The sequence below is a fragment of the Phaethon aethereus genome (genome assembly GCF_964289735.1).
Source record: "Phaethon aethereus genome assembly, chromosome: 15".
In the NCBI taxonomy this organism is placed as follows: Eukaryota; Metazoa; Chordata; class Aves; order Phaethontiformes; family Phaethontidae; genus Phaethon; species Phaethon aethereus.
The window spans coordinates 8,284,907-8,296,466 of NC_138591.1; the positions used below are offsets into that span (position 1 = coordinate 8,284,907).

At 39.2% G+C, this 11,560-nt stretch overlaps 1 protein-coding gene across 1 annotated transcript; it reads left to right on the top strand.

Moving 5' to 3' along the window:
• Positions 1–1,231: 1,231 nt before the first annotated feature.
• LOC309410380 (parvalbumin, thymic) lies at positions 1,232–9,220 on the top strand (the record flags this gene model as incomplete). The annotated part of the gene is made up of 4 exons (XM_082006762.1): positions 1,232–1,292; positions 2,100–2,232; positions 2,514–2,623; positions 9,129–9,220. The coding sequence occupies 4 exons, from the start codon at positions 1,232–1,234 to the stop codon at positions 9,218–9,220; spliced, it is 396 nt and encodes a 131-aa protein (XP_081862888.1).
• Between the last annotated feature and the right edge of the window lie 2,340 nt (positions 9,221–11,560).

Genomic DNA, 11,560 nt, shown 5'->3' on the forward strand with positions numbered 1-11,560 from the left:
ACCAGCACACAGACTATAAATGGTTACCAGCATTGGTTTCCTTCTCACGAATGCTGCTTTCGATGCTTAGCCAGGAAGAATGATGTGGTTGAAGATCAGTTAGGTTCATTATTAAAAGATAATTCTGTTCTCTTGTGGCTTTCAAGAATAACTTTTCTATGCCTTAGTTCCCCTTCCTTCATTAACGTGAAGCTACTTTACAGTAATGTCGCAAGTTTTAAACTGTAACCAGTCTGCACTGGTGTGTGCAGTTTACCGAACTGTAAATGCATCGATACTACGTTCACACTAAAAAATTGACTAGAAATTCAGGCCTTGTAGCATTTTCTTAAGCTATATATATTATGTTGGCAAACTATTGCAGCTGTTGGTGGCTGAATGGGACAAGGAGTATCTTTTGTCAAATGCTGCTGTATCAGAAGAAAACCCTTCTCCTCTCTACTAGGAATGAATATTAAGTCTCAATACCTCTGTTCTAAGCACACCAATATACTGAAATGCCAAAATCTGGATAAATATCTGGTTTATTATCACCTACATGGGATTTAAAAAAAAACCTGAAACCCACAACATACTTAAGAAAACTTTTTTATACAGCTATCATGAAATGTAGTCTTTTAATGATGCAGCAGCCCAGCAAGCCAAATTTATAGCCGTTACATTTATTGTTGCAACTAAACAGAGGACAAATTTACTCTCCAAATTTAGATTCCCTTGAAATGGGTAAAGTTATTACGGATTCTACACTATTATTTTCACTCTTTGAAAAGATCACTACATTTATGGATAATAATACTGGATTCTTAAAATTCCAATTATCTTTATTCCAGATACAGTTCTAGGGGACATACTGAGCCTTGTACTTTATGTATGCTGTAAATACATGCCAAGTTTAGGTCAGTAATAACCCACCTCCAGGAAAACCTACACAGAAGTCATGAAGTTTTGTGGTGCTAGACACCTTTGATTCGCTCTCCTAGTGCAGTACAGGCATCAGATCTTCCTGAAGCCCCACACTCCCGCATGCAGAATTCCTCCCTCATTACCCAGCTTTAAGTGGAAGCACCTGCTGCAGACATCTGTTACAGCACGCTCCACTTACAATTAGATGAATAATGTCTCCCCTATCATATACTGTCACAGCAGCAACTTCAAATAGAGCCATGAAAAAGGTAGGGAAGTAATTTTCATTACTAAGTAGCTCACATTTAATTTATTTTACAGTTCAACAATGGCCATCACTGACATCCTTTCTGCTAAAGATATTGAATCTGCGCTCTCCAGCTGCCAGGGTAAGGAATGGACTCTCTGCAGCCAGAAGATGCATATCATTTTTATGTCTTAAGATGACATGCCTATCATTTTCCCCTTAGATTCCTTCCTCGTGAGATCTCTTTCTAGCTACATTACAGTATAGCCCCTTGAATTCAGAAAGTCTCACAAGTGGTTATTTGGTGGGTAACATTCCCCAAAACACAAAGCAGCAATTAAAAGTCCACAGTTTCAGCTGGGGCTGGCTTAACTTAAACTCTGTCAATTTTTAAACCTGTTAAAGACCTATATTTAAATAGTCAGACTTTTCCTTCCAAATGTCAAAAAAAAGCCTCAGCTTGCAGAATCAAAGTGTCATTTGTGAAGCGATGACCAGTCTTAGCTCTCTTAAGAGCTCCTCGGCAAAATCAAGCCAATTTTCCAAATGGTCAAAAAGCTGTTTTGACTATGAATTACTTTGCTACCAAATCCTTCACCAAAGTAAGGACTAAGTGAAAATGAAGAACTATACGAGTTGGTCTGTAAGCCACATTAGCATCCTCTAAGTATTTATTATTAATTGCATGTGACACATTGCATTAAATCCTGATGTAGCAGAATGTGCATTGTAGCAGAAAACTTCAAACTGGCTGAAAGGATATATGACCACAGGCACAGGGTGATTAAAAAGGGAAATTACCCACTGTATCTTCTTTATTGCTACAGTGGGGAACAAGAGAAAGAGGAGCAGACTGACACCTTAAGAAGAGACATACATATTCTCAAGGAAAACATACAGAAGTAGCAACTTCAAGGGAAAATATTTTAATAACTTCTGTTTCTTCCAGCTGATGATTCCTTCAATTACAAGTCTTTCTTCTCCACGGTTGGTTTATCCAGCAAAACTCCTGATCAGATAAAGAAAGTTTTTGGAATCCTTGATCAGGACAAGAGTGGTTTCATCGAAGAAGAAGAGCTCCAGTAAGTACTGTTCACCTGCTGTATTTCTTTAAACAATGTAAACCTTTGAACTGGCTTGGTGTCCTAGAAGAAACTTGCTGTTATTTAAAAAAAAAAACAACCACCACAATTCCTTGTCTTTCCTTGAATCTGTGTGGATTTGCTCAAACAATAAGAGCAGGCATTACCAAAACCATTATGGTTTTTTTGGCATGGGTTTAAGAAAACCAGAAATACCAATATGCCAAGGACATTTCAGAGAATAAAACTCAAACACAGTACTCTACCCTGTTCCATTTCAGGCTGTTTCTGAAGAGTTTCTCTTCAAGTGCCAGAGTCCTCACCTCTGCGGAGACCAAGGCTTTTCTGGCTGCAGGTGACACTGATGGTGATGGCAAAATTGGAGTGGAAGGTAAGACTTTTGGAAACTTCATAAAATTTGTGTTTTTAAAAGCATGCATTTAGGGCTGTATTTAAACTGTGGCATGAGGAATACATCCAAGTACTTTGGCCTGGCACCTTCTGCCACAATTTTTATACTAGCAAATACTCCTTTACTTTCATAACTTTATTCCCATTTGATCTCTGTTGCAACAACAGTGTATTTAGGCTCAATGGAGAGCCTGTTCTTCCAATCAATAAGAACAGCTTTGGGGTTAATTCTGCTGTGTGTCTGATCCATACGGTCAATGTGCCAGATTTTTAAAACATCCTGAACACCTATTCATTCTCTGAATTTCTATTTTGGCAGTGGCTGCTCTGCACTTCTGGCCATCTGACATCTTGATTTTTAAACACACTACCACCTACATAAACTTACTTCTTCATCTACCACTATCAAACGTCAGCCAATATTACTGAGTGGTTAATTCAGTAATGTAAAATAAGACTGGTATTGTTTTTCAAGGCTAGAACTGCTGCAATGCAGCACAGAATTTTGTGCTGGACAATTAGCTGGTAAGTGCAAATTTCACTGGGCAGTCCTTCTATGAGGAACTAAATCAAATTCCTAAAGAAAACCTCACAGGGATGATGTGAAATGGCCAGGATATTTCTTTTAGAAATTGCAGCAAAGGAAAATAGGACATTATACATCATGTATTAGAGATGAAGTCACTGAAAACACTGTCTCAGCTGAACTAGGACAGGTGGCAATAACTCTAACAGACACACGTGCTAATCTTAGCCAGAGTTTGGGAGGAGAGAGAGATACACTGTTGGAGGAATTTGCTTTAGCAGCAGCTTTTGCACCTTCTGTTTATGAGCCCCAAATAGGGCATTGTATTATGCAGATCTTAGCCCTTAACCATTGAATCTCCCATTCTGCAATTACATCACTACTGATATTTTCTCTTTGGAATAACAAAACCACAAAAAAACCTCATATTGAAAGCTACAGGCTTGACCTAATTCACTCTCTGCTTCCTTGCCTATTATCAGAGTTTGTAATGCGTTAAAGATACCTCTAACTCAGGATTTCCCACAAACATGAATTTACAGACACACTCCGCCTCTCTGCACTTACTCTTTTTAAGGAGTGAAAAATCTGTTACGCCCCCAGAACCTCAGTTTAGCAGTAGCTTGTGCAGTGTTATAATAACTTTGGGAGCCCTCCATGGCTAGGAGTTTAAGTAATTTTTATCCATCTTCTCTAAAGATGATGAAACCCACTTTCATCTAGTTTCATTCCCTGCATTTCTCATTTTCTTCCTTGACAGAATTCCAGTCTCTGGTGAAGTCATAAACAGCATTAGACCAAAGGCAACCTGGACTGACTCTTCCAATTACCTCGTCCAACAAGCACTTCGCACTCAGCATGTGTTTGTACATTTTTATATTGTTTCAGGCATTAGCAATTCCCCATACATCAAGTTCACACACCAGATTGCTGAGAAATCTTGCAATGTACAGATGTTTTGGTCATGTGGTATTATTACTTTTCCATTGTAAAGAAGGCACTTTGTGATTTTCAATCACTCATAATGTTGAAATTGTGGCTGGAAGAGGACAGAACAAAAATTTGGTTAAAAAAAACCAAACAACCAACTTGGAGGGAAAACTGCTTTTTAAATTTTGCTTTAGGTTTTCCATCCTCATAATTGACCATACTGACTCGCCAGACACAGTTTTGACGATCTTAAACAATATGACATCTTTTAAGACCTAATTGTACTGATTTCATTGATTTTTATTTCTGCTTAATTCTCTGATCCTTGAGGAAAAGCAATGCTAACAAGCTAGCTAAAACTAATTTATATTACATCCCAACCCTGAGAATATGAGAAAAAAATTTAAGAGGAGTTGACACATAGCTCAAATCATGGAATAAGTTGTGGGTAATCTTACAAAATTAAGTTATTAGGCTACAGCATGTATCGTCAGAAAGTGTTTATGGTCTAAAATGTAACTGTCCGTTAAGAAGATTTATCTTTTATGAAATCTGAGAGATAGAGGAGAAGGGTCCCAACTCTGACACTGTCACAAGTCACATCCCCTGACAACATGGGCCACAGGCCTGGAGGCTTTTCTGTGAATCATGAACATGTTGCTTATTATCTGTTAATATGTACAAAACAATAATACTTTGCCACGTTTGTGAATTCCTGTGTCTCCTACAGATGAAAAAACAGCAAGTCTTGCTGTTTGATTACCTCAAAGCTCTGTTACATTGCTAAATAATGGCCATTACTCAATCCTTTCATTTATTATAATGAATAATCACCTATATAATCCTTAATATTAGCAATTTTCTTAGGTCTGAAAATTACTAAGAAATAGTCTTTCCTTTAATAAGTGTCTTACAGGATTTAGAGCTAGTTATAGCATTGTCTTCACTAATGGACAAAGTAAATAATGTTCATGGTTAAATGCAGAGCTCAATAGACTGAGTAGATGTTGTGCATTTCTCACTGAGTGCGTTGGAAATTTCCCCACCAACATTTAGCTGTCTCCTTTCCCATCTACCATGACGTGGTTCCAGCTCACAAGCAGACTGTCATTTTAATATTCCCTGCTGAAACTAGATGATAATTATAATTTGGCAGCTGTTTTGAAGGAGAGCAGAAACAAAGCCTTCTGGAACTTTTATGTAACATTCAGTGTTGGCATTTCCATGAATTGCGAAATGATTATGTGATGCAAGTACAGCTCACTCATACCCAAGCATGTAAAAGAGCTGTTTGGCAGATTTAAGACAGCTAATGCAAAAGGGGAATTCTAGCAATCAGACTCACTGAAGCCTTGGCACAATTATAATGAATATAAATCCTAATTCTATCCTCACCACCTTTGATGTTAAATCTGGGCTTGAATTATAGCTGTTGTTAATTGCAGCTGAAATATTTTGCGTAATGATGAGACTGTTGGTTCCTTTTACCTTATTCATTTTCCTATCTGCTGAAGAAAAAAATCCAGAGCAATCCAGATCTGCAGCAATATACAGATGTAATACATACATTAGCTCTTCACACTGCTAATCACTAAAATACCATGTCACTAGTTCACAAGCAGATGGCGCACACAATACTGCAAGTGACAGACCTGATACCGCATTCCTTGCGCATCTGAAAGTCTCATGTGGAATGCAAGAAATGCAAGAGTACACAGGGGCCTATCGTGTATTTCAGAAATGCTAAACAACTGCACATCACTGCCTTCTGTTGCCACGAGGGGGAATGAAGTACTTCTGAGAATCAGGCAACTCTTGTGTATGTTGCAACTTTACGTAAACCTTAAGAGAATTTTAAAAAAAAGCCCACAGACTGTTCAGCAAAAACAACATCTACTCCCTATTAAGTCTTCTATTGGCACTAGGATACACATTTTTAGAGACAACGAAACTAGAAGAGAATATTTTCCACCTAAAGGAAACAAATTCCAAAAATGTAAAGTTTTCTTGGAAGGTTCATTTCAATGAATTTAAGTGCAGCCAGTGGCAGCCTTCAGTTTTTGTAGGGAATAGCATGGAGTGTTTTCTGAACTTAACAATGTCATTGCGCTAAACAAAACCTTTGACTGCAGGATGTCTATGTGGATGCCATCTGAAGTAATAAAGAGACAAATGGTGATATCACAACGTTACCACAATTAAGGTATAGAATCACAGAGTAATTCATGCTGGAAAGTATCTCTGGAGGTCTTTGGTCCAATTGCTTCCTCAGAAGGCCAACTTAGGGCACATTGTTCTCAGATGAGTTTGAGCATCTTCAAGGATGGAGGTCATATAACCTCTCTGGGCCAATCTAATAAGTAAGAATTAAAGCCTCTGCATCAAGCTTTTATGAATGAAGTACACAAATAAAACACTGCTGAGTACACAGTAAAAAAACAAAATTCTGTTAGAAATTGTTTATGCTACATCAAATCAGAAAGGATCTAACAACACCCTGTATTATCACACTGATAACCTGTTCTCAGGTTTAGAGTAAAACCAACCTACTCAGTATAATACTCAGTATAATACTGCTTCATAATTCCCAGGATAAATGAAATGTTGTTTATGTGTTTTACCTTTATTTAAGGCAATTAAAGAGCAACCCAACATGTCAAGTGGCAGATCTGAGTTCCACTGAGCCCAAAGACTGTGAGTTCTCGGACACACGTCAGTCCCCTTATTACCCTGTAAGAGCAGTTTGATCTCTAATCCTCCCAATACTTCCTGTGAAATAAAGACAAACTATGATTTAAGTGAGAACTAAACAAAGAGAAATTGATTGTCCTACACAAGCTCTTAGAAAAAGGATATAGAAAGCCAGGGTGTTGAAGCCAATATCCCAAACCCACCCCAGTGCTCTAGCCACAGAATCCATCATGTCTCTTAAACTGAAATTTTGGGTTGTTCTGATAAAGGAGCAGAATCATGCATAAGATAAAATCTCCTTTCATGCATAAGATAAAATCATGCATAAGATAAAATCTCCTTTATTCAGTGGAAGCTGGCTGCATCCTAATTTCATGTTCCTTTGGAAATCCCAACCTAGAGCCATTTGTGAACTTCAGATTCAATTTCAGGTCTCCAACTGTTCGAAATCTCACAGTCGTCTTCTAACAAGCAAGAGAGCACAGAAAGGGCAAGGGGATGTCAGAACATTCATTGCACACACAGACTGGTAAAGTTTCTTCTTTGAGTTAGCAGCCAGCCCATGTGGAAAATCTTTGATGCAGCATCATCAGAGGCGCCTGGAGCTCTTCACACAAACAGTGTGGGCAGAGGGGGCCAAGGCTGGATTCATTTCCTGGAATGGGTTACTGAAATAGATACATCTTGATTAAATCCCTGAGCAGACATCTACCTAACATTTTCACACTTAATTGTTTATATATTTTAAAACATTTTAATAAGTGGATGCTGTGGAATATGAACTAATTTAAAGTGTTCACATTTTATGAAACTTAATTTCCATATTATCTTTGCTTGCAAGCACAGAAAGAGACCATTACCTTGGTATGGACTTTCTGGTATGCTCTTTGTACCGAAGGCCTATAAAGCAAACTGTGTAGCAGCTGGGATATGTCTGCTCCATAACTTTTGATTTGCTTATGAGCACATCCTACACTCATGAAAACAAGAAAATCAGAGTTTCTATGTATCAAGCTCCACAAAAGAAAATCAGATCACCACATTGGTTACAATATGAAAAGAAGGTACCCCTAGACAATCCCTTCCCCTGCAGTTACAAAGACATCGTTGACCCTAAAAGTAGAATATGCAAATACTTGACTCAAAGGGAATCACATCAGTTTCCTCACAATCCGCTGGTATTTCCTAGATACTAACTTTCTGCTCTGACTCCCAAGCTTCCAGAACAAACTGATCTTATATTTGCAATGATCTCCCTGACAGTCTGTAATATTTAGCCAGCATACAAATAAACACAGTAAAACGTGGTTTTGTTAGACAAAATAACCTGATCTTCCTAATCATCATTAAAGGAAAGTCCTCTAAAATTTTTTCTGAGTTTTCAATTTAGCCTGTTTATATTCCAGTCTGTCGACTGATTTGGTAGACTAGACTTTTTTCTTTTAAATATTTGTTCCTTGCTCTTCTCTTCCTTGCTCATGAATGCCCGCCTGTTAACCTCTTCTCACTCTCAGTTCCTTGGCTTTCTCTCACCCGAAGTAGTCCGGAGAGATTTCACGACTGGACTTGACTGTCTTTGGTGCCATCTACAGGCAAGCTCTGGTTTGCCACAGAAATACTCAAAAACCTTTATGGGTAACTATTTTGTAATCTCAATGTGATCTTCTCACAAGGATTATTTCTTGAATGTTCAGTAATTCCGACACAATTATCAGATCCTCTCTGATCCCAGGCCATACTCTCAATTATTTCCTAGGAATCTGAAACAAAGGCAAAGCTAGATTCCCAGAGGGGAAGACTGAATCATTTAGTTTATAAATCCACCAGTTCAGGATAAAATGCCTTTAAAAGTAACTTGCTCAGTTCATCTCATATAGTCCAGAAAACTTTGCTTTCACAATGTTTGATTTACCACACAGCATGGGTTTAGAATAATATACTTAGCGCTTCTCCTAAGTGTTCTTCTCAAAGAAATTATCAAGGGACACTAAGACATGCAAGATAAGGTTTTGTCTGTATTTTCACATATATAATTTTTGAAAGAAAAGACAGCAGCTTTTTGTTATATTGATCAAGTGTTAGGCTTTATTTTAAATGTAATGGCATTACTCAAACGTAATTTAAATCTACAATGATACTCCATGCATATTTTTGTGTGTGTGTGTGTGAAATGCTCTCCCAATGGCTTTTTACACCATCGGCCAAGTTCAGCCATTCTCAAGGCCATTAAGTTGTAACAGATTTCATGAGATAGTAGAGCAGAGGATCCCATTAATAACCAGTGAGAGAAAAGCTGCAGCTTCAACTTAGCTACTGTTTGAATCCTTACTATTTTCAGTGCAGAAAGAACTAAATATCACAGATTTCACTGCTCAGTTTCACTCCTTACCATTAATTGATGCATACTCCTGTGTGCTGCTGAACAACTGACAACATTCATTCTATAAATGGACACATTTATTATGATGAATATGGAATGCTCGATACATTTTTATGTCGTTCGTTACGCAACTGATTATGTTTCATACATTAATCAAATGGCAGGACCTAGCACTAATTAAGATGTCAATTTTAATGTAAGATCAACTGGATCCAAGATGAATCTAGATTACCGAAATAGTAATACATTCAAGTGTCTCCAAGGAATCATTCACCTTGCTGCCCACCTGATGGCGCTACTGTTCCATTTACAAGAAGTTAAAACTATTCTATCTGTTTGAATTAATTAAACTCAGAATAATTCTAGTATCTCACTTGTCCACTTCTATTGATGATTCAGTTTTGCCATATCAAATTAGCCCAGAATACAGAATGCTAACATTTTGATTTCTAAAGGAAAAAAACAGATCTTGGGAGCAGGATGGAGGTCTCAAGAAAAGTCTGTGGTGCTAGTTTGCAGCTGGGGAATAAATACCTTTTGTTGGGTCCTCTTTGGACACTGAATGCCCTATAATGCCAAACCCCAGGTGCAGGGCCCGTTCCCACCCTGTCTCCTTGTGCTAATTGGTCAGCAGATTACATACTCAGCATACCAGCTGTACTTGACAAGTTGCACACCATGGCACAGAGATACAACAGAGAAAGACATGGGTCTACTTTCACAGGGGTAGGAGTCAGGAGCCCAGAGCTCCCCTCTCCGTCTATGAGACTTGCACATCTGCACACAGAGCGCCAGAAGAGAGATTCAGTACCCTTTAATCATATCAATACTATTTATGCAAAAATCAGTTCTTGCAAGATCAATGTAAGGAGTATTAATTGTTACCACAATTCTAAGTTGTTTATTTTGCATGGAAGTCTAATTAGAGAAGATGTGTTTTTACAGTCCTCACAAATGCAACTAAAGGCAAAGGGAGCTGTGCTTTGGACACAACTAGGTGAAAAACACTTTGAAAAATCAAGTCCCTAGTGCTCCATAATGGCAAATTGAGGTATGTTGCCCCAAATTAATCAATGCTCTGCTGCTTTTCTCCATCTCAAAACTGATAACATAATGCCCGCATCTCAGAGGGTTGTAAAAATAAATGCATAAACGCTTGGGAGGAAAGTATAATAAAATGAAGAGCACCATAAAAAACCTGCTAGGAAATTAATAATTTTTTCTTTAGAGACAGATTGAAATAGCAAGCCAGAAATAAGGAATGAGGAGAATGCAAAATTCTGAATTGTTGCTCGTAACTGGAGTTCATCCAGCTTGTGCACTAAGTTACTGTTCTGGTTGAAAAGTAAGAGTGTGATGATGTTACTGCGATTTTATCATAATACAAACACACAGAGCAATCAAATTAGGTTACAAAAATGAACTAATTGCTAACAGTACCTAAATAGACGCTGCCATGTATAGGTTTTTTTAGGCTTACAGAATCACAGAATCACACAGAATCACAGAGAATCATTAAGGTTGGAAAAGACCTTTAAGATCATCAAGTCCAACCATCAACCCAACACCACCGTGCCCACTAAACCATGTCCTGAACACCTCCAGTGATGGTGACTCCACCACCTCCCTGGGCAATGCTTGACCACTCTCTCCATAAAGAAATTTTTCATAGTATCTAGTCTAAACCTCCCCTGGCGCAACTTGAGGCCATTTCCTCTCGTTCTGTCGCTGGTTACTTGGGAAAGAGAGACCAACACCCACGTCGCCACAACCCCCTTTCTGGTAGCTGTAGAGAGTGATAAGGTCTCCCCTCAGCCTCCTCCTCTCCAGACCGAACAACCCCAGTTCCCTCAGCCGCTCCTCGTAAGACCTGTGCTCCAGACCCCTCACCAGCTTCGTTGCCCTTCTCTGGACATGCTCCAGCACCTCAACATCCTTCCTGTAGTGAGGGGCCCAAAACTGAACACAGCATTCAAGGTGTGGCCTCACCAGTGCCGAGCACAGGGGCACGATCACTTCCCTACTCCTGCTGGCCACACTATTTCTGATACAGGCCAGGATGCTGTTGGCTGCCTTGGCCACCTGGGCACGCTGCTGGCTCATATTCAGCCGCCTGTCAACCATCACCCCCAGGTCCTTTTCCACTGGGCAGCTCTCCTGCCACTCCTCCCCAAGCCTGTAGCGTTGCATGGGGTTGTTGTGACCCAAGTGCAGGACCCAGCACTTGGCCTTATTAAATCTCACACAGTTGACCTCAGCCCATCGATCCAGCCTGTCCAGATCCCTCTGCAGAGCCCTCCTACTCTCCAGCTGATCAACACTCCCACCCAACTTGGTGTCGTCTGCAAACTTACTGAGGGAGCACTCGATCCCCTCATCCAGGTCATCAA